Source organism: Ictalurus punctatus, chromosome 1 (assembly GCF_001660625.3).
Source record: "Ictalurus punctatus breed USDA103 chromosome 1, Coco_2.0, whole genome shotgun sequence".
NCBI classification, from domain to species: Eukaryota; Metazoa; Chordata; class Actinopteri; order Siluriformes; family Ictaluridae; genus Ictalurus; species Ictalurus punctatus.
Genome location: NC_030416.2, coordinates 34697600 through 34721567, shown reverse-complemented (window position 1 = coordinate 34721567; position 23968 = coordinate 34697600). Strand labels below are relative to the sequence as shown.

The 23968-nt window shown below is 39.2% G+C and overlaps 2 protein-coding genes across 5 annotated transcripts in view; one reads left to right on the top strand and one right to left on the bottom strand.

Moving 5' to 3' along the window:
- Nucleotides 1-9719, top strand: part of apbb1ip (amyloid beta (A4) precursor protein-binding, family B, member 1 interacting protein) — a 46599-nt gene extending 36880 nt beyond the window's left edge. The window contains exons 11-14 of the mRNA XM_017481559.3: nucleotides 3151-3249; nucleotides 4704-4839; nucleotides 7452-7504; nucleotides 8330-9719. Coding sequence (XP_017337048.1) covers nucleotides 3151-3249; nucleotides 4704-4839; nucleotides 7452-7504; nucleotides 8330-8932 — 891 coding nt within the window. The 3' untranslated portion in view covers nucleotides 8933-9719. The remainder of the gene's footprint in view (nucleotides 1-3150; nucleotides 3250-4703; nucleotides 4840-7451; nucleotides 7505-8329) is intronic.
- On the bottom strand, nucleotides 8705-23961 carry LOC108272805 (protein adenylyltransferase SelO-1, mitochondrial). Of its 4 annotated transcripts, XM_017481573.3 has the most exons (20): nucleotides 23537-23956; nucleotides 22364-22482; nucleotides 19925-20053; nucleotides 19662-19726; nucleotides 19511-19567; nucleotides 19299-19397; nucleotides 17817-17884; nucleotides 17652-17739; nucleotides 17041-17110; nucleotides 16792-16864; nucleotides 16622-16705; nucleotides 15398-15527; nucleotides 13065-13109; nucleotides 12243-12324; nucleotides 12066-12158; nucleotides 10883-10962; nucleotides 10752-10795; nucleotides 10562-10641; nucleotides 10154-10304; nucleotides 8705-8899 (listed from the first exon to the last, which is right to left on the bottom strand). In XM_017481573.3, the coding sequence occupies exons 1-19, from the start codon at nucleotides 23739-23741 to the stop codon at nucleotides 10182-10184; spliced, it is 1734 nt and encodes a 577-aa protein (XP_017337062.1). In that variant the 5' UTR covers nucleotides 23742-23956; the 3' UTR covers nucleotides 8705-8899; nucleotides 10154-10181. The 4 variants fall into 4 exon arrangements, 3 of the variants coding, with proteins under 3 accessions (XP_017337062.1, XP_047014526.1, XP_017337081.1); XM_047158570.2 differs by lacking the exon at nucleotides 13065-13109 and having other exon boundaries at nucleotides 23537-23957; XM_017481592.3 differs by lacking the exon at nucleotides 19299-19397 and having other exon boundaries at nucleotides 23537-23957.
- Between the last annotated feature and the right edge of the window lie 7 nt (nucleotides 23962-23968).

Here is a 23968-nt window from a genome sequence, read left to right as displayed (position 1 = left end):
ATCGATCCCATTTTTGTATGTTAAGGTAAAACCTTCAATTATGAGCCCCGCCCCAAAATGGGCGGAAAAAAATAACTCCGCCCACAGCTGGAACGGTGCTGCTCAGCTCTGTTGAACGTATTTCCTGTAAAAGCCAACTTATGATTCTCCAGCAGTCCTTCTGAGGGAACTGTCCTATTAGAGCCTCTTTTTCCTCCGTGTGTCAGTATTAACCGTGTACGTGTGTGCTACACACTCAAACTCTTCCAGTTTCTCTCCAAAAGTAGTCTCATCATCCAGTAAATGTGATGAGTCTGAATGTCTTTACTTCTGGAATGGTGCTACAGGCAGTGAAGGTTTAATATAAGCAATGAAAGCCACCAGTTTAACATCGTGTACAGTGAACACGTGACTCATCACACAGTCGTGTTCCATCTAACCGTGTCGAGGTGATCGGTGTCATAGAAATGCTGGAGTGGTTTCTATAAAACATAAACCGGGTCGCTATCCTGCAGCAGACTCATGTTCTTCTTCATTATATACAGTAGAGTTGAGTAGGGGGGCGTGGCCTAAAGTCGACAGATTTACTGTATCATCTGGATGATATTTTTGGATCTTTTTGAATCCACACTCATTCAGCGGTTTGTATATAAATGCTGTTAATAATTCCTAGATTTAAGAATTAGATGAACTGCTACCGTGACGTATAAACTTTCCAAACTCATTAGCAAACAGTTTTATACTCTTTTCCTATCTGATATTTTTTTTCCTTTTTTTTTTTTTTTTTCTAAAGGTCCTTCTGATACATTTAGATCATGGTTCATGTTTCATTGCAAAGTTTTTTTTTCTAATGATAAGAATCACAGATTCCGAATGATATAAATGCATGTAAGTGTTAAGTACATGTACAAGTGTTAAATATAACGTGTTAAGCTTTAAACTTCATATGAATCTTAATGTTTTCAAAATTATAGACTTGTAGACATTTATACCGGAGCTGTGAGGCTAATAACTATGGCAAGCGTATAGCTATCAGTTTAGCAAACAGTTAGCCTAATGCTATTCAAAAATAAATATACAGATCGGATCAGAACCCTTGTCACTCTAGTATAAAATAATAATAATAATAATAATAATAATAATAATAATAATAATAATAATAATAATAATAATAAATGAGTAAAATAAAATGAAACAGCAGACATGTGTTGACTGATTCAGATCGACTCAATCAGGAAGGAATCGTCCACATTGTATTTTTCGGTTGAAATTTTCTTCAAAATAAAAGCGCTCCCTAACACTATACGGATAAAAGTTCCCCGTTTAAAACACAGCCATCTGGCAGTAGGTGAAACACGCAGGTTATTTGGCAAGCAATCTGTTCCCTCTCTGGCTTTTACAGCTCACTAAGCCCCGGTGACTAATCACAACTTTCCTACATGATTATCTCAAGGTGTGTGTCTCCTTCACACCAGCGCCTTAACAAGCTGTGATTAACAAAATGACCAGCTCCGGAGATGAAAACAGGTGTGTGTGTGTGTGTGTGTGTGTGTGTGTGTGTGTGTGTGTGTGTGTGTGTGGCAGAAGTCCCTCCCCTCCTCAACCCCTGCTTCCCCTTGAACTTTTCCACAGTTCGTAGTGTTATAACACGGAACTGAAATGGACGTAACTGAGATTATTATTGTTTTGATTTAAGCAGCATGTCAGACAAGGTTAATTAAACAGAAATATCAGACGTGTGTTGGTTGTATAAGTATTAACCACATTTTTCAGCAATTATAGTGGGAAGTCTTCTTGCACATTTGGAGCCTCGTGCTTTTGGAGAAGGTTGATAGTTGATAAGTCATTCGATCGCACTGAGGTGTTGGTTTTGATGGGGTCGTTCGAACACATTCAGCGTTGGCAGTATGCTTACGCTTGTTGTTCTGGTGGAAGGTGAACTTATTCGGCCTGTATTTGGCTTCATTCGTTATTCCTTCAACCCTGACCAGTTGCCCAGCCTCTGCTGATGAAAAGCATGCCTACACCGTGACGCTGCCACCACCACGCTTCCCCGTGAAGATGGTGCTCTCAGGGTAATGAGCAGCGTTGGGTTTCTATTAAATGTAGTACTTTGTGCAAAGGCCAAAAAAGTCCAAAGTTGGTTCTCAAACCAGAGAATCATTTTCTAACATGCCTTCTGGCAAATTCCAAATGGGATTTCATATGGCTTTTAGTCAGCTATGGCTTTATTCCCACCACTCTTCCATAAAGCCAGCTCAGTGCAGTGTCTGGGCTTTGGTGCAGTAGATCTTAATCGAGTTAACCCTATGGATCTTAGAATTAGTTGCTTTTCTGATTAATCCCCTCTTTACCCAGGTCAAGGTACCATATTCTCTCTTTTTTTTTTTTCTTTTCTTTGTTTAATGATGGATTTAATGGTGTTTTGTGGACTGTTTAGTGATTATTTTTACTAAACCCAGTTTGATCCATTTCTAGGACATTTCCAGATGTGTTTTGTTAGCTCCTCTGTATTTATTATGCTGTGTCTTTAGGTATGTTTTCTAAAAAATTCCAGTCTATTTTAAAGTTAATTGAGATCACGTGACACTTTAATTGCACACAGGTCGACTCCATGCAACAAATGATACAGTATGTATGACTTCTAATGGGAACTAATTTAGGGCTTTCTCAGGAGCAGGGGTGAATACTTATGTCACTTTTTTTTTTCAAATGTTTTTTTTTTATCTGTGTATATAATTCTATATATATATATAAACATAATGTGTGTGTGTATTAAGGGCAATTTTGTGTAGATTTGTGGCATAAAAATCCCAGTTAAGTGCATTTCACTTCCAGGTTCTAACGCTACAAAATATGAATACGAAATGGAAAGACAAAACATCAGCATAGCTTCATTAGCTTTAGAGTTAACGTGCCTGAGAGGAGCCAGTGCTGACTCATCAACCACAGCTGGTATCAGCAAAATGCACAGTAACCACCATATCAGCACATTCCGCTGAATAATGCGTATTTATTTCCTGCAGGCATGCAAATGACGCTTTATGCTTAAATCCATGTAAAACAGTGGCGGTTTAGCAAAGCGAGATTTAGCTCCGAGCCAACTTCGACCATTTTATTGTGAAAAGTAATATACACAGTGTTAATGAAGCATGTGTGATGTGTCTCCAGCATCCTCAGATCCAAAAGGAGTCTCAGTACATCAAGTACCTGTGCTGTGACGATGAATGGACCATGAACCTGTGGGTTACGGGGATCCGTATCGCTAAGGTGAGATAAAACCCAGCGAAAACTCGTCATATCTGTATATAATATGCAGGACAATCAGGACAATGCAGGACAATCAAATGAGACGTTTTCACTCGCTTAAAGCGATTTAAGTGAATTCACCTGCATTTGACACGATGGTGATTACACTTCATTAAAACACGTGTCTGAAAAATATGTCTAATAGAAGTCATATAGCTTTTATTACTGTATCATTCATTAGAATGTGGAGCTTTTAGCCATCCATATACACTTACGTTACATACTAAAATAAAAAAAAGACTTCCATACGCCAAGTACTTGTATCCCCTCTTCTCTTTTATTGAATTATTTGTCACAGGCTGAAGGATGCCGGATCGAGTAATCAATGAGGCGTGAATTTGAATTTAAGATTTTATCCAGTGAAGCCACCCTAGCAGGTTTATAACACCATAATACAGGGGTCAGGAACCTTTTCAGCTGGTAGAGCCATAAAAGCCAAATAAAGTTTAAAAGTTAACATATTTAAAAATATATACTAGTTATTATCTTTACCACTTTGTATAATCATGCAATAATAGTAATGTAGACTAATAAAGGCCATTTTGCAGTTTGCGTGTTCTTGATCTAACAGCCTGCACTTCACCTACTAGGCCTGTAGGTGGCACTTTGACTTCATTTAACCAAATATGATCGTTCCATCAAACGGTAAATCAAAACAAGGTGGAGTACAGTACTTCCAAATATGCAAATTTGTCTGGCTTTTTTTCTTTTTTTCTTTTAGCCGTTTCACCTTTGTTAAAAAAAAATGAAAACAGGCTGGCTATGTAGTTTTCGACCAATTTATGAATTACACCAGGAAGTTACCACTCCATTCCATGTTGTCCAATGAAATCTGACCTTGTTATGCCACAGGTTGGTGTGTACAACGACAAACGGGCATCGATTATGAATGATGTAATATTTTAAAATATGTAATATGTAGAGTTTTAATTGAATTAAAACGCATTAGCTTTCGTGATTCCTTTTTTTCCCCACAGCCATTGAGCCATGGGCAATCACTGAAAGAGCCACAGGTTCCCGATCCCTGCCATAATGCAATTTATATTCATAGGGAATAGGGAGTTTTTTTTCTTCATCACAGTTTGGTTTAACTCCGCCCCCAAGGCTTTGTAAGCTGTGAGTCATGATAATGGACTCTTAAATAATACATTTAGATGTGTGAGTACAAGCTCTGTCTGTTATTTATCAAAATTGTTTACAATATATTATGGAGCTTAACAATGCCACTTGAAGCATGTATATGAAGATTTGGATCTGTATTTAGGTTATTTTTCACTGAAGATTTTTCATTTAAGACTGAAACACAATCAAACACACGTGGAGGAGGGTTCTCCAGACATGAGTTGAAAAATGAAATGAAATAAAAAAAGGTCATATATAGGCAAAACCGACGGGTGTGTGTTTATCCCCTGCAGTACGGTAAATCGCTGTATGAGAACTATAAGACAGCCATAAGAAGAGGTTCATCGCTGTCATCAGTTTGGACGAACCGGAACCTCCAGCCGAGTCCATCAACCTCCAACGCGTCTACACCGTCTCCAACACCGAAAGGTAACCAAACACGTTACAAACTAAAGCCGTGCGTTTTCTTATATACTGTAAAATACCCAGATACAGCCGAGTGCAAAAGTTTGCAGACCCCATACCTGATGAAATGATGGATCTAAGAAGATCTTTAATGTTAGCCCTTTAACGTGAGGGCGAAGACGCCAACGTGCATGCACGTCCGTTCCCGTTCACAATGCGTGAGATTTTCTAGTGACAAAATTACATCGTGAGAAATCGACATCGTTTTTGTTACGTCCAGATCATGAGACAAATAAGTCGGCTTCTGTAGAAAAGTGAATCTTTTTTGTTTTCGGTTGTGGACAAGCTGGTTTTGCTGATGCTCGTGGAGTTTAAGTGTGTTTGAGCTTTTCCTACCTGAAATAAGGTGATTGTACACCTTACTGAGGCATACAGAGCACGCCAGTGGGTACGCAAACTTTTGCATTTGTTAGTAACGATAACTGCTGACTCAATTACTGAAACCTCTGAGGTGACTCGGTGGTTATTTTTAATAAGGTGTGCATAAATGATCTAACTTGAGTCCACGATTAAATATGTGGTCGAATGTCGTACTTAATTAAATATTTGGTAGGAACGAGCGGAAAAGTCTGTTAGCGTTGAGAATTTGCAAACGGTCGAGCGCTGCCGTGTGCGGTCGTGTCCTGTCGCACAATGCGGTGAAAACTCCCACACGACGTTAATAGTGTGATTAAGGTGTGTACGCGTCTGTAACGCACATCGATAACGCGACTAAAACAGGAATACTCCACACGTCTTAATTCCATCTGTGTTTACTTCGAGTGTGACTTTAATCGGATTAAGGTCATCGATAATCGCCGTTTACATGCGAGTTTCCTAATCAGAGTATCGTCTTAATCGGGTTCATATCGGATTATTGTTGTCCGTGTAGACGTACTGATTGTTCATTTATCACGTTTATTGTATTAGTTGATAAAGAGAACAAAAACTGCTTGTCATTTTTATTTACTTATTTATATTTAAAAAAAAAAAAAAAAAAACAGAGAATAAAAACACGACTATCTGGAAATTTATTTTATTTGTTTATTTAAAAAAAAAATAATTAGAAAAGGACTATTTTCACAGGGTTTAATTGTCGAGAAGTTTCCTGTTGTCGGTGTCCTCACGCTGACTCCTGAGGTAAACCTGCCGTAAAATCTACTCCGTCTGGCTAGTTTCGGTTTTGGCGTGACTTCTTTGTTCTCCTGAGGAGAAGAGAAAGGCAGATTTCAGGAAGAATAACAACTTTAAGGCGTGCTTTGTTCGCTCGAAGATGCCAACTATCGCTAGGAAGACATTAGACAAAATGCATCCAGCTGTTAACTGATGACTAGATTCTTCCAGCTCCTGTAAGAAACAAACGCAGCTATATATATTTCCCCATCCGTCCTTAACCCATCACTGTACGGTGTTGCCATATGGCAACAATGCATTTATCTCCAATTATTGATAGGCAGTAATACAAAACTACTATTTTCCTATATAAATGGAAAAAGGGTGCTTTAACTTTCACATAACAACAAAAAAAAAAGTGCCATGTCATACATTGTGTTATTTCTGTGTTGTCTATATGCTATGCTATTTGACTATATATCACTGTAGTTTCCGACCTTGCACATTTACCAGCTACCCCCCACCCTAAGCTTTTTTTTAAAATAATTTTTTCCAAAATACAACATATATTTTTTTAATTTAGATGTAATAATTCATGCAGTGGAGGGTTAACTTCATTATAAAGTCGTACGCACGTACGTGAATACCGTACTGTGAATGTGTTAACTAATATACGTGAACAGTTCACCAGCTGGACATTTAAAAGTGGCTGAAAACAAATACCGTGCCAATAATCGATCGATAATCCGTATCCTTTCGCTTCGAGATATCTCGATACGGATGTATTTTAATGAATAAAAAGTCACACTTACATTTGTAGAAAATTTCCCGCCTCCGATCTTCCCATCCGCCGTGTTTAACCGTCTTTTGCATTCTATCGCCGTCTCGCGCGGGAGTTTGGGAAATAGTGCGTTGGCGAGTGTACATCCGATGTACACTCGAAATCAGAGTGCATTGTGGGTATAAATGAGAATCCGGACACCTCTACAAAATGGCCGACACCCTATAGAGTTCACTGTATAGGAGATAAGGAGCGGTTTCAGACACAGCACGTTTTGCCACTACGTTCAGTGTTTTTCTTCTTTCTCACGGTATATTTCTGTTACATTCAATACTTTTGGCACATATCTAATCCTATATTAGGATATAGGATACACGGGTACAGTGTATCCATGTCGCACGTCCCACCCACGACTCCAGTATGGTTTTTGTGTGTGATTCCAAGATGGAAGTAAAGTGTTATCTTACGATTATAATCGATCATCTCCATGCTTATGTTCCTGTGGCCACGATGGACTACTTCACTTCATTTCTCTCTTATTTTAAAATAAAATAAGTGCAATTTCATGGCCAAGAAAGATTTTGAGAAGCTAAACATGTGGTCAAACCACCACGAAGATCAGGAGCGCTGTACTAAACTAACCATTTTTTAAACAGGAAAAACATTACCGAGGTGAATGAAATGTTCTAATTGTGTTTTTCAGCCAAAGCAGCCAACGGCCATGCTCCTCAGCCTCGCTCGGACCCGGCGCTCAAGGTAAACGTGCTAATAAAATGGAGAAAAACAACAACAGGAAAGGTTTTAACTTTTTATTAATTGTATGGAAGAGAAATATCCTGTTCACACACAATCTGCCTCAGATATTTCTAATTCTGACACCAGGTGTTTTATTGAAGCGCTAACACCTGGAAGCTCTTAACGCACCGTGTTGTTGTCCCGTCTTAACAACTAACACCTGATATTGACTCAACTGCCTCATGTCTTTACTACAGCTAGTGCTTTCATTTAGAAGAAGGGAATGCGTTGTGAGTTGGAAATATTTCCCAGCTGTCTGTAACACAGTGTAGAGTGAAGAAGATTGAGGCCAGATTGCTGTAAATGCTGGAAAACTTTGCCAGAGCCACATTCGTTTGAAACAGAGTGGGCTTTTGGACACCGTGGTACGGCAGCCATTACCACAATGACGAGTCTTCTGAGGAAATCTTAAGCTAGCCATTGAACATTTTTAACAAAACTAGAACCATACTACATATGATTTAATCAAAGTGTGTGTGTGTGTATAAAGTGCATCATTTTCTTTATTGAACATTTTAAAGATCATCTAAAAGGAAAAGTGTCATCACAATTTTCCACTTAACCCGAATATAATCAATCGACCTAGTGTCTTATGCTAATGTAGCTAAAACATAATAGATGCTAACTTCTTACACATTAGCGTGTAAATTAGGACAAGGATTTAAGGTTAAAAGTTTGCGTCCCCCCACGGACCATGACATTTAACATACACCTGTTTTTAGCTCTGTGCTGATTTTAACCAGATCTCAAATGAATTTTAAACATAGTTTTTGTGTGTGTTTCAAGGCCCCAGCTTTCATTCCACCACCTCCAGTCGACGTCCTGCCCCCTCCACCGCCGGACCCCGCCCTGGCTCCTCCTCCTCCTCCTTCACCCTCCATGCCTGTAAAGAAGCAGCTCCCAGCCGTCCCCCCTCAGCGAGCCGTGCCACGTTTCCATCCTCCGCCCTCAGACTTTCCGCTTCCTCCACCTCCGTCTGATGACATGGAGCTTCCTCCCGACTTCCTCCCTCCACCTCCTCCCATGATGCCAGGAGAGCTTCCTCCACCTCCTCCAGATCCGTTCCTCCCACCACCTCCTCCTCATTCAGCTATAGGCGGAGATTATCTTCCTCCACCTCCTCCTCCTCCTCAAGCTATAGCTGAAGATCATCTTCCGCCGCCACCACCTCCTCCGCCATCCGCAGGCGGAGGTCCTCCACCTCCTCCTCCTCCTCCTCCTCCTCCACCGCCATCTTCCGGAGGAGGATTCAATCCCTCCGCATCCACTATGAGGAAAGTCGCACCTCCTCCTCCAAAGAGGACTACACCGGCATTAGCTGCGCCCTCTGGTGGTGACCTCATGTCAGAACTCATGCTGAAAATGCAGAAAAAACGTGGAGGGCAGTGAACTTTCAGCAAATTCACCCGTTTTTCTAAGAATTGACTTCTGATATTATACACGTGCTGTAAATATGTGGATTTGTCTGGGTGAATATTTTGAGGACTAAATGATCAGTGCTACACTGTATTTTTTATTTTTATTTTTTTTAGGTGGAATGGCAGTTGGAACTGGGAAACAGGAATGAAATATTCAACAGATTCAATATAAAATCATGTACTCAAAAGTAAATTTTTTAATAAAATTAAATACCAAAAAAAAAAAAAAAAGGATTCTAATTATACACCACTTCTATACAAATTATACAAAACAGTTATATGGGTTATATTCACACTGTTCATTAAATCATATCATTTGGCCTTTTTTTTTGTATGTCATAAACACCAAAAATTACAGAAGGACCAGCATCATCTTATTTTACACACTATTATCTAGTGAATATTTAGAGAAACCATACAGTCATCTAGCGTACAGTCTAGAAGCTTGATTTTAGATGGACCTTTTGTTTGATAAACCAGGGTTGCCAGGTTTCTGCAAAATAATTTTATTTATTTATTTATTTATTTTTACACCCTTTGCACAGAGAAACAAATAATACACATGTATTTTGGATGTTACAGACATTATCCACACGCTATCAATTCCGCTTTCATTCTCTTCATCTTTGCAACATATCTAAGGATAGAAATGGTTCTGTACATCATGGATACACAGTCCGCACTCACACTGTGCCTTTCTTTGTGGAAATGTATTAGATTTAGTTCAGAATATTTGCTTTAAAACAAGATCTTGGTGGCTGCAGAGTTATTTAAAGTGCCACAACCTGGCAACCCTGTCATTAACTGCCCTATTCTCTGCCCCACCTCTGAGCATGAGGCAGCATGATTCCTGCCCCAACAGGTCTCTATTAATTCAATTCAATTTTATTTGTACAGCACTTTTAACTTTAAAGAGTGACTGTTCAGCGATTCACTGTTCAGAGATTTGCATTAAAGATTCACTTAAACGATTCACCGATTCACTTTAAAATTTCACTGTTCAGAGATTTGCTTGAAAGATTCACTGTTCAGTGATTCGCTTTGAAGATTCACTGTTCAGAGAATCACCTTCATTTTAAACGTAATGTTTTGAGCGATTGAGTATACTGTACATGTTAGTTTCAGAGATTCAAATGCAATCTTTGTGACTCTTTTTTTACTTGCATCTAAAAAGTACATTTTATAAAAGGACCTAGAGGTAGGCGTATAGATGAGGAAGATCAGGAAGAGCAGCTGACACTCAGCTCTGAAGCCCAGGCTGGAGGTCTGCTGGAGTAACCTGCTCTCTCAGCATTCTCATTCTCCACAAAGGGTTCAGTCAGTGTGTGAAGCAACAGCACCACCTGCAGGCCACGAACAGAATGTCTATCAGACTGCAGAATCATTTTACAATCCATTCTTTCTGCTGAAGTTCTTAGACTTGTTTCGTCTACAAGGACCAGAACTTAAATATGCCACAATATGCTAACTGTACAAGCCAGTGTTACACATTTAGCCATATCATGGCATCTGCTTATGACTTAAAACATAATAAAGACGAGAGAAAATCTTTAGAGAGAAAACATCTATGTGAACTTCCTCAGATTCGACAGTTCCTCACCTCAGAGAAGTCGTTATTCTCTGCTTTCCTAATAGCTGACTCGGCCATCCAGTTCCTCAACACGTAGCGAGGATTAACTCCTGCATTTCAATACACACAGAGAAAGAAGTGTGTCTATGAGTGTGTTTACGGTAATGCTATAGTCACTGGTACACAACAGAAATGACGCACCGCACTCAAGAAGACACACCTCTCATCCTGTGATGCCGATTCTCTTCTGAATCACCCACCTGACTGTAAAAGACACAACACATGAACAAAACTTTCACATGCAGAATGAGCTGAAGTGTTCAAGGCACATGGTCATGGACATGGTGTTACCTTTTAATCCTCTTTATGTACAGTTCAACCCAATCTGAGAAATAATCATGAGAGGAAAGATCCCAGAGAGCCCACATGGTCTGTAAAAAGATTCAGTTTATGTAATATACAATACACACACACACACACACACGGTATTGCTTTTCAGGACTGATACAGAGAAATCGTTTCACACTGTAATGCACTCTCGTGTCATTTTATTACTTCTTCGAAAAGCAGGGGCAAACTCTGGTCAGACATTGATACAGTCCCCCATCGCGTTGGTCAGACGTTAATACAGTCCCCCATCGCATTGGTCAGACATTGATACAGTCCCCCATCGCATTGGTCAGACATTGATACAGTCCCCCATCGCGTTGGTCAGACGTTAATACAGTCCCCCATCGCATTGGTCAGACATTGATACAGTCCCCCATCGCATTGGTCAGACGTTGATACAGTCTCCCATCGCATTGGTCAGACGTTGATACAGTCTCCCATCGCATTGGTCAGACGTTGATACAGTCTCCCATCGCATTGGTCAGACGTTGATACAGTCCCCCATCGCATTGGTCAGACGTTGATACAGTCCCCCATCGCATTGGTCAGACGTTGATACAGTCCCCCATCGCATTGGTCAGACGTTAATACAGTCCCCCATCGCATTGGTCAGACGTTGATACAGTCCCCCATCGCATTGGTCAGACGTTGATACAGTCTCCCATCGCATTGGTCAGACGTTGATACAGTCTCCCATCGCATTGGTCAGACGTTGATACAGTCTCCCATCGCATTGGTCAGACGTTGATACAGTCTCCCATCGCATTGGTCAGACGTTGATACAGTCCCCCATCGCATTGGTCAGACGTTGATACAGTCTCCCATCGCATTGGTCAGACGTTAATACAGTCCCCTGTCATATTGCTTCTTCTTCTTCTTTTTAAAAAAAAAAACTGTCATCACTGAGTTGCAGCCATGCAACACTGAAATGCAACCACTGTCCATTCACAGCCCTAAGCTGTACTCAGGGGCGTGGCTTTAATCAGAGAACCGAACCTCCTTTGTAGGCTGAATTTCTCCACACAACATCTGATCAAACGGCCAGTAAGTGCCATAATAGTGCAGCTATAAATGACTAAGAAGCATGGATGAAGCTTTTACTCAGTTTCTATATGTTCTGGATGAATAGGAGGAGGATGAGGACCTGAGTGATGGAGTTCTTCTGGAGCTCGAGCAGACTCACGTCACTCAACTGTCTGAATGTCATGGTAAAGTCTGCGTGCGTATCCTCCATCAGCTAAAAGAAATAGAGAGAAGACTGAGCGAATCCAGAATACATATATCTCAAAAGCTACCCACGGCATTGATCATTTCTCTTCACCTTTAGCAGAAAGGCGACGAGATACGCATCACCCTCGTCATCACCGAGGAGGCCCAATTTTGCTTTGAAAAGGTCATGAAAGCTGAAAAGAGAAAGAAAACGACGCTTACACATGGTTGGTTTGGAGCTCTGTAGAGTCAATGTAAGACAGTATGTATGGGGCAGTGGTTAAAGACTCTGGGTTACTGATGAGAAGGTAGGGGTTCAAGCCTCAGTACTGCCAAGCTACCACCCTTGAGCAAGGCCCTTAACCCTCAATTGCTCAGTTGTATTAATGAGATAAATGTAAGTCGCTCTGGATAAGGGCGTCTACCAAAAGCCATAAATATAAATGGAAAGCATTACGCAGATAATGTTGCTATTATGGATCTCCCGCCGATATGGTGAACGCTATCAGAAGCTAATTTTTTATTTTTTTTTAGTTGATTTTCCCATTCATGTGAAAGGGAAAGGGGGGGGGGGGTTCAGTGTGACTGCTTCTGGATTGTTCGAACAGTAAAAACTGCAGTTGAAATTGACTGGAACCACTCTTTCATGTGCTTAATAAAAACAAAAACAGGACCAAAATCAGAAAATAGAAAGAAAATCAGTCCCGGGATTGTCAGAAAATTATTCTTCCTCCCTTTTCGAAGACATTGTGAATAAAAACTTCTGCCAAACGCGTGACAGTCAAAGTAACGATGAACGAATCTGCGAGAAAACACTGAGAACCATCGCATCTGTCCGGTTTGTGCTAATTACTAAGGTAAACATACTACTCATTTGGAATCAAATCAATTCTTTAACAACAACCACATGAACCCCGTTGAAATATTGACTCACCTTCTGTGGTAGATTTCTGGATATCCTCTTAGTGTTCGCTCAGCTCTGAGTGACAAAGACATAAAACAACGATTCGCTTCACGAAGTGTACCTCATGCCATCGATAAACAAGACGACACAAATACAACAGAGTAAACGTGCAAACCGTCAATCATTCGAAATCCATCTGAATTTTAGCTTTCACTTCCTGATATTTACATCTAGATGCGTTAAACAACTTAGAACTCGGCACCTTGTGGATGTTTAGGTGAGCAAAAGTATAGGAACAGATAGTCTTAAAGTAAATCAACGGTAAATAATAGCGTTGGGTCCGAGTCCACCTTTGTCGAGTTCGAGTCGAGACCAAGTCCTTAACCAATCGAGTCCAGAAGGTAATTAAATTGAATATTTGAACCTTCACAAATCTATGACAACATCAATGTAACAACAACAACAAAAAAACTATTACATCTTACCATCGCCATTTAATATTTTTATTTCATGTCATCGGGACCTCGACTAGTTTCCTATCAAAAAATGGTTGAAAAGAAAAAAGGGATATAGAGGTATACAGAGAACTTTTATTATATTACAAGTGTATGAAAATACAAATGAAGCTGTTTTGTTATTGTATCACACTATATCGTGCCCTCCAGTCGGAGTGGACATTTCAGTGATGTGATGCGTCCCCCCCACACTTATATAGTCTGAGAGAGAGAGAGTACAGAGTAGACTTACATTCAGCAGCAGCTCATAACACCAAACGTCATGCTTTATTACGGCTTTTAATCTGTCCATCAATCACAACAAACTCATTTCTGAACACAGCTCTGTTTTTTCCCCCCATGTTAATCCCTATCAGCAGGGTTTATGATATTTACTACATTAAGAAGTACATTTCACATTTTACGTGAAACTCAAGACCGGAATCACCAAACGCTAATGTTTAGCGGGCGATATGACTACAATCTTATCTCACGATAAGGATACGTTTTCTCAGGCAGGTCTTTCAGGAGTTCGAGTAAGAAATACTACGGCGATTGAATAAAGCAATTAAATGTAAAATAAAATAGACCACACTGTATGACACATACAGTGATTTTTTTATTACATTTACTTGAGTTAAATGAGTGAGTGAGTGATTTTCTCTTTATTTTTTTGATGAACATTAATGCCACGGACAGAAGCAGGTTTATTAGAATGCTGTCACTTTATTAAGACATGCACCTACAGATCCAGTATACTGTATCGACACACCTCCGATTTCCCCCCACCCAACTGTTTACCTTCACTTAAGACATAACCGACTGCGTTTGCATGAATACTCGGCCAGACCTGCAATTTGACATGATGCGTGTGTGTTTATTTGACCGTCCAAGCATAATAAGCCGCTAAAGAGAACTCAATTCGGTACTCGCAGGATGAGGCGGCTTTCTTTTACTGCAGATTCTTTCAGTTGTTGTTTGTTTCGGGGGGTTTCTCCTTTCAGTCTCCTCTTCAGGAGGTGAAATGCTGCTCAGTCGGGTTAAGGTCTGGTCAGTCTAAAACCTTCCACTTTTTCCCCCCCGATAAAGTCCTTGGTTGAGTTGGCAGTGTGTTTTAGATCATTATCTCGCTGCATGATGAAGTTCCTCATGATTAGACTGGATCCATTTCTCTGTAAATGATCAGACAAAACGTTCCTGTAAACTTCTGAATACTTTCTGCTGCTACCATCATGAGTTCCATCATCAATAGAGATTAGCGAGAGTGTTCCAGAAGCAGCCGTGCAACCCCAAGCCATGACACTACCTCCACCATGTTTCACAGATGAGCTTGTATGTTTTGGATCATGAGCAGATCCATAGCCTTTCCCATCACTTTGGTAGAGAGTCATCTTGGTTCCAGAACTTTTGTGGCTCACATCAATCAATATAACAGGACACACCTGGGCAGCAAGGAAAATTATGTGCTCCAATTGAAAAAATAGGTGGGTTCAAACATAAGATGCTGTGTTCTAAGTTGTTTAACACGTCTCGATGTAAATATGAGGAAATGAAGCTGAACATCTGAGCCATTGTCTCATTCATCTTTTGCTCTCAAACCCAAATGTCTTCAACGTAAAGCGAAAACAACAGAACAGGCCTTGCTGTCCCAATACTTTCAGAGGGGACCATACTAAAAGAAGCAAAGAGAACATTTGGAAACACAGCCGGTCCTGACACGTCCATTATTAAGTGGTAGACTGAGCATCACACTCAACACTCTCTCTCTCCCCCAGTGAAGACAGTCCCAACTTGATGATATTTTCAGGAAACTGTTTCCTGAGCATTAAATAGTTCGTTTATCAAAGATGTAACCCCAAACAGACTCACTGTGCTCTCTGATGTGGAGACAGCACCGGGTGAAGAGCCTCGAGAAGCTTCTGGAGATTAAACAGGCCTACGTTAGCCTGTTCTCCGATACCGTACCTGCCCTCGTCGTCAGACGAGTTCGGCACAAAATCTACATTCGATAAAGCAAAAGTTTAACGACTGAAATAAAGCACAGAGAATAGTGTTTACGCTATGGTTCACACGCAATCTGACATACACACTGAAGTATAAGTACATACTACGTACTAGTCGATGAGATACATCAAATATATTTGTGTGTGTTCTAGAAAGGGCAAGTAAATTGTTTCAGTATAGGAGACTGAGTAACTGTCAATAATCAAGTAGTGCGGCACAGTCTAAAAAAAAACAAAAGTGCATAAGGTATATTAATATACTTGTTCATTAAAGAAAGTATTGGATTATCACATATATAGTATACTCATATTAAAGACTGGTTTCTATAAAAGAGGGTAGAAATCTCCTGACTTTATTAGGGGGCCAAGCACCCAAAGCACACAGGCCCCCTATTGTTATTCTACCTCTTCTTCTTCTGGCTAGGGTGTCTATGGCAGCCCATAGAACCGTCTGGGAAAAAATTTTGAAATTTGGCACATTGGTTGGGGAGGGTCTAAGGAACATTCTGACCAAATTTCGGACAAGTGCTACCAATGTTTTAGCGCCATCGTTGGGTCAAATTTGGAAGTACATTTATGGTCATATCTTTTGAACTGTGTGTCCAAATTTGAAAAGTCAGGCGTCCATGGATTCCCTGGTTTGAGACGAGTTCAACGCGCTTTTCCGCCCAATCAGACACAGTAGTAGCGGCAGCTGCAGCAGCAATACCAGCCTGCTGCCAATTTGTTCATCTAGACCTCTCTTTTGACAGTTAGAGAATTCCACCACTGTCCATGGTCAAAACCCTACGCATCCTGATTGAAATGAAAAATCCCTTCTTGAATCCTGTTACCTAAAGTTTTGGCTGTGCTTTCCTGTGATTGCTTGGGCAACAACTGTAACACGTCAGTGTATGTACCGCTCACCGGGTCTGGATGCTTGGCCCCCGAAAACGCTGCTTGCAGCTTTAATTTATTTGGAAATTGTGTTTTAGGACAAACGTATGAAATATATTATATGAACAATTCATTACTATTATTTTAACGCTTATTATTTGACATTCCTGAACGCAATGGTATGTGCGTAAAACTTCAATGCGGTGAGACTTACTCGGGTTATACGACTCCATAAATCCAAACGGACCGTAATCTATAGTGATGGATAAAAGGCTGAAGTTGTCCGTGTTACACACACCTGTAATTAAATAAAAATGTCAGTATGATCTACGAATGATGTACTATGAGGTATAATAACCCAGCTGTTACGATGAAAGCGCTCACCGTGAGCGAAGCCGACAGACATCCACTTAGCGATCATGTGCGCAGTTTCATTCACCACCACTGAGAAAAACCTCTGCAGCACCAAAACACCACTTATCACAAACACATTACACTACTCATATTAATGCTGATTTCAGATTTTACTGTGATAAAATTCTTATATTCCAGCTGTATGTTAATACTTAAGATTAAAAATAAATATTAATAATAAACTTTTCATGATTTTCATCAACAAATGCTTTTGCCCACCACATATTTGTTCGGATCGCTGGGTTCGATGGCTGTAAAATGCTCTTCTATTACAAAATTTAACAATGTCCTGTAGAGTGTAAAACACATACACACACACAAAACTCAATCATATGAATATTTACAGTTTATTTATCATTTAATATTGGTTTAATGTAGTTTTAGAGTTTATATAGTCTTTTTCTAATACAGTACACAATACGAGAACATAATCATGTGTAATATATAAATAAATCTACTGCTTAATAAGTATTAAAATGTGACATTTTTTTCTATATTTTAATTTAATAAATATATAGTAACTGTGCATTAATATTATTTTTTTTAAAAACTAGTTTGTTGCAGAGGTTGTGTTTAATTCTTCTCACTTCAAAAATCAATAAGAGGTTTCACGTGGCCAGGGGTGCCCAAACTTTTGCACACAACTGTATCTACCGAGATAAAGTATTACATACACCGAAATAAAAACATAAACATTAAACTGAAATGACGTCAGAGCTGAAGTTCGGTAAAAACAATTATTCAATATTTTAAAAAATTTAAATGCGTTCATTTTTTAAACTGTCAAAAAATCTCTTCAGACGCTAAAACATTTCTGATAAGAACAATACCTCAGAATATCCAGCTCTCCGGTTCTGGCTAAAATCTCCAGAGAGCCGATTCGGAACCATGACGGTGCTAGACGAAGGACAACAGCTCCTACACACACACACACACACACGTTCAGAATGAACCGACACTAAGACAGACTGATGTGAGTGTGTTTTCAGACTCACCTCTCTCTCTCCTCACAGTGCCGTTATAAAACTGATCTCTCCACACAGCCTCCTCACTCAGCGCTAGGCTTTCAGACAAACACAGGAAACACATCGTCAGTAAGAACACTGAGGAACTTCTGACCTTCTGCAGCACATCACACTGTTGCAGGACTGAAGGTAGTCGAAGGGAAGGAAGTAGTTTTACTGTTAGTCCTTTTGGTTGAAATGGCGCGTTTGGGTTACGTGATACGTGGCGATATTTCATTGTGACGCAACAGATGAAAAGATTTGTTTTGACGGCTCTTTGGTCTTCGTGATGCCGTTTTTTAATTGATATGTTCTCGAACACACGCTTCCACAGAAAAGGGGGTGAATACTTACACAATCACAAATAATACTGCTAACTATACTGATTCCCCCCCCCCCCCCCCCCCCCCACTTCAGTACTGTGAGCTATTCTGTGTAGATTTGTGACATAAAATATCCATGAAGTCCGTAGCAATCACCTAGCAACACCCTAGCAACAACCTGGGATACCATAGCAACCAGTTAGCAACCCCTTAGCAGCCACCTAAGATATCATAGCAACCACCTAGCAACACCCTGGCAAACACTTGGAATAGCATAGGAACTACATAGCAACACCATAGCAATCACCTTACATACTATAGCAACCACATAGCAACACACTAGCAAATACGTGGAATACCATAGCAACACCCTAACAACCACCTGGGATATCATAGTAATCACCTGGAATACCATAGCAACCACCTAGGAACAAAATAGCAAACACCTAGGATAGCACAGCAACCAGTTAGCAACCCTTAGCACCCACCTGTGATATCATAGCAAGCACCTAGCAAATACTTGGAATAGCATGGGAACCTCATAGCAACACCATAGCAACCATCTGAAATACCATAGTAACCACATAGCAACAAACTAGCAAATACCTGGAGTACCATAGCAACACCCTAGCAACCACCTGGAATACCATAGCAACCACATAGCAACACCATAGCAACCATGTGAAATTCCATAGCAACCACATAGCAACATACTAGCAAATACCTGGAATACCATAGCAACACCTTAACAACCACCTGGGATATCATAGTAACCACCTGTTATATCATAGCAACCACATAGCAACACATTAGCAAATACCTGGAATACCATAGGAACACACTAGTAACCACCGGGGATATGAAAGTAACCACCTGGAATACCATAGCAACCACATTGCAACACCATAGCAACCATGTGAAATACCATAGCAACACACTAGCAAATACCTGGAATACCATAGCAACACCCTAGCAACCACCAAGGATATCATAGTAACCACCTGGAATACCATAGCAACCACATTGCAACACCATAGCAACCACCTGGAATAACATAGCAACCACATTGCAACACCATAGCAACCATCTGAAATACCATAGCAACACCCTAGCAACCACCTGGGATATCGTGTAATGTTGTAGTGTTCACCTAAGAGCTCTGCTGGTGGGGACAGAGAGGAAGTGCATGGCCTCACTACACAAGAACTCACGAACAGATGATCTCAGAACCGCACGCCCATCTCCAGACCTACACACACACACACACACACACACACACACACACACACACACCACGAACTTCCCACTCACTTTCATGACTTCCTCAGAGATTCATATTGAAAGTTTGGCGATGATCATTACCTTGAGTATGGAGTTTTCCCAGAGCCTTTGAGCTGAAGCTCCCATCTCTCACCCTTTCTGTTAGACGCCATTTAAATATTATTTAAACATGTATATAGTAGAGAAGAACCAGCAACTGAGTGAAAAATAAAAAAAGTTATTTAATTATAACCTGTTTGTGTATTCGCCTAGTAAATGTGCCCGCCCGTCTCCCAGCTGCCCCGCCCAGTAACCAAACTGCAAAATAAGATAAAATACCAGCCATTTTTAGCTTCTTCTACACGTCAGCTCGTCTCCTCCACACACAAGTCTTCCTAATAATATTTCACTTCATTACATAAAGAAACATCCTTTTTTTTTTTTTTTTTTTTTACTTAATAAAGCATTTTTCTCCAGATAGGATTCTATACCTATAGTTTAAATATCACTGAATACCTGATGGCCTCCGTATCTGTGAGCGAGAGGAGCAGAGCCAGGAAACAGCTTCCCTCCACTGACACGCTGCACAAAATCTTCACTTCGGGTCACAGACTCGTCCAAGTCCAAAATGTTCTTCAGAACATCCTGAGAACAGAGGAAGAGCTCTAAACATATAAGCCTCACTGTCATCCAGAGTGTACGCATAAGTACTGCGGATGTCCCTGATGCGTGTGTGTGTGTACAAAAATTTTGTACTTAATCTTTTTTTTTTTTACAGATTTTATTTTTTTCACCATTTTTTATGTAAACAAAATGTTATTTTTAATATTAAGAATATAACAAAAGGTATTTTGTAAATATTAACTCAAGTATGACCAGGCTTGGGGAGTAACGGTATACATGTAACGGCGTTACGTAATCAGGATACAAGAAACTAGTAACTGTAATCCGTTACATAAAACTAAGTTTTATGTAGGGAATTTTTATCAGGATTGCAATTTTTTTAATTTAAAAGCAAACAAAAGAATCTTTTATTAGGGTGACCACATGTCCTCTTTTTCCCATGACCTTAAAAAATTATCTAAATTTGAGAAAATGTCCATGATTCGGCTTTAGTTTCATTATGATGTGCTTACGGTCTAATACTACATCATGTGTGCACATATTTACATTGCGTTAACCCCGCTCTGTAATTCCCACCTTCTCACACATTGGCCGATTATAAAAGGCTTGCAGCGACTATTGGCCAAATTCCTGCCTCTCAACCGTTAGCCTACTCTCAACGAATGCGCGAAGGTGAAGCGCTGTTGTGTTCGGCGTCAAACAGTTGCTTGACATTAGCAGCCAATAACAGTGTCAAAATAATGGCCATGCCCATTTAAGATCATTTTTAATTTCATGTTATCACACTGCTTCATTTACATGGCCATTCAAATGTGGAAATGAAGGAAGAATGTTCAGTCTTGGCATCTGATATATTATTTTTATTCCATGGACATTCAAAAGAATGTAGGAAAAAATTTCAAATGTGGGCAGAGTAAAACCAATTTTATATATATAAATTTATATTTATACACGCAGTGATACAGAGTGTAGCGTGAGTAAGGTCTGTAATATCTAATTAAAACAAAAGTAAACACAAGTAAAATAATATTCCTAAAGGCAGCGAGGACTTTCTTTAGTGTAAAAGTGTAAAAATGTAGTAAATCTGGACTTAATTTAGTGTAAAAGTGCAAAAATGTAGTAAATCTGGACTTAATTTAGTGTAAAAGTGCAAAAATGTAGTAAATCTGGACTTAATTTAGTGTAAAAGTGCAAAAATGTAGTAAATCTGGACTTAATTTAGTGTAAAAGTGCAAAAATGTAGTAAATCTGGACTTAATTTAGTGTAAAAGTGTAAAAATGTAGTAAATCTGGACTTAATTTAGTGTAAAAGTGCAAAAATGTAGTAAATCTGGACTTAATTTAGTGTAAAAGTGTAAAAATGTAGTAAATCTGGACTTCATTTAGTGTAAAAGTGTAAAAATGTAGTAAATCTGGACTTCATTTAGTGTAAAAGTGCAAAAATGTAGTAAATCTGGACTTCATTTAGTGTAAAAGTGTAAAAATGTAGTAAACCTGGACTTAATTTAGTGTAAAAGTGCAAAAATGTAGTAAATCTGGACTTAATTTAGTGTAAAAGTGTAAAAATGTAGTAAATCTGGACTTAATTTAGTGTAAAAGTGTAAAAATGTAGTAAATCTGGACTTAATTTAGTGTAAAAGTGCAAAAATGTAGTAAATCTGGACTTAATTTAGTGTAAAAGTGTAAAAATGTAGTAAATCTGGACTTAATTTAGTGTAAAAGTGCAAAAATGTAGCAAATCTGGACTTAATTTAGTGTAAAAGTGCAAAAATGTAGTAAATCTGGACTTAATTTAGTGTAAAAGTGCAAAAATGTAGTAAATCTGGACTTAATTTAGTGTAAAAGTGTAAAAATGTAGTAAATCTGGACTTAATTTAGTGTAAAAGTGTAAAAATGTAGTAAATCTGAACTTAATTTAGTGTAAAAGTGTAAAAATGTAGTAAATCTGAACTTAATTTAGTGTAAAAGTGCAAAAATGTAGTAAATCTGGACTTAATTTAGTGTAAAAGTGCAAAAATGTAGTAAATCTGGACTTAATTTAGTGTAAAAGTGCAAAAATGTAGTAAATCTGGACTTAATTTAGTGTAAAAGTGTAAAAATGTAGTAAATCTGGACTTAATTTAGTGTAAAAGTGTAAAAATGTAGCAAATCTGGACTTAATTTAGTGTAAAAGTGTAAAAATGTAGTAAATCTGAACTTAATTTAGTGTAAAAGTGTAAAAATGTAGTAAATCTGAACTTAATTTAGTGTAAAAGTGCAAAAATGTAGTAAACTTGGACTTAATTTAGTGTAAAAGTGTTCAGTTCTCACAGATTTCTGCATAAACATTACCTGTGATACAGCAGCGAGCTGAACTTTCCCTCTCAGTGGCGTGGGCTGTGATGGAGAAAACACACACCTCTTCACCGTACGAACAGCGTTATCCTTCACTCTATCAAGCGGGAGAGAGTCTGGAGATGATGATAAAAAAAAATGTAAAAAATCACAAGAACACAGCGAGTTAAACAAATGTAAAACAACGAAATCACCTCGGTGAGATCACGTGATTTACGGTTGCACCGTACATCATTTGTTTATCATCATCACCTCGTTCTCAATCAGATTTACAACACTGTTGGCGATAACGATAAACAACCGGTTTAAAACACAGGTTTCCTCCCTGGTCCTGGAGTACCCCTGTCCTGCTCATTTCGACACATCCCCTGCTCCTACACATTCACTTCAACTCTGAGAATTAGCTGATTCCTTGCATAATACGTGTAGAGAAGTAGAAAAAACACTGAAATGTGCAGGACAGAAGAGTTCTCCAGGACCAGGGATGCCAGGTTTCAGCAAAATTATCATCTCAAAAGACCTGAAATGAGCCAATAAAAGGTGAACCATCGGAAAAGGGAGACATATTTCTCTTCTTTTTCTCAGTGAGAAACTACTTCACCGTGGTGCGCACGCGTTTCTGACTCGCCGTATCCGCAATACGCCGTTTCCTCTCTCTCCCTCTGCCAATTTTTGCAATTTATCTTACAGCAGAAGCGTTTCTGTACGTCGTACACACGCTGTCTGCACTTACACTTGGCCTTTAATTGCTGCATATACTGATTCTGTTTACGTGCTTTAAAACAATATCCCGGGGACTGTGCCATCCATGGACTTGTCCCCCCCCCCATCTGCAACTTTGCTCCAAATCTAGCCTGAAACTTTGGCATAAAAAACAAAAACACACAAAACCCTGGAAACTCTGGACTCCAGGATCGTTGCTTGGGGGGAAAAGAGAAAAGAAACGTCACCGGTTTGTGTTATAATATCACACACAAACACACCGGTATCATTGTGTGCAGCAATATAAGCACAATATCACTTTGTCTTCATATTAAACAGCATATATTATTAAATACTTTTTCTTTATTGATAAAATTAGCATTTAGTGCATTGCTTTAAATACCATAACTGTATTTTAATCTTGTTTAATCATCTACATATTTTTTTTGTATTTATTTCTGAGCCTACCTAATAGTTTCTGAGCTGAAAGTTTCAGTGCATGTTTGGGAGGATTAAAGCTCTTCTCTTCATCATCATCATCATCATGATGATGATGACATCTTTTAACAGAGATTTCACACAATCTGTCGATATTATTCTCACAAACTCCTGAACCATCAGAGGACACACTCTCCATTACAACCACAAACAGAGCGATGGTGAGCTTCAACATCACAGTTTACACGGGATGTCGAAATTAAAGACAGAAACACACACACACACATATATATATATTCACTATTTAAAGCTGTAGCAAAACATAACACGACAATATTGACGATTTCTTTATCTAAAACAAATCAACTCAGCAAAACAAATCCACTTCTCCACTGTTTCTCATCTGTTAGAAACACTTCCGGGTTGTGCGTCGCATTTCCCCCTCTACAATAATCAACACGG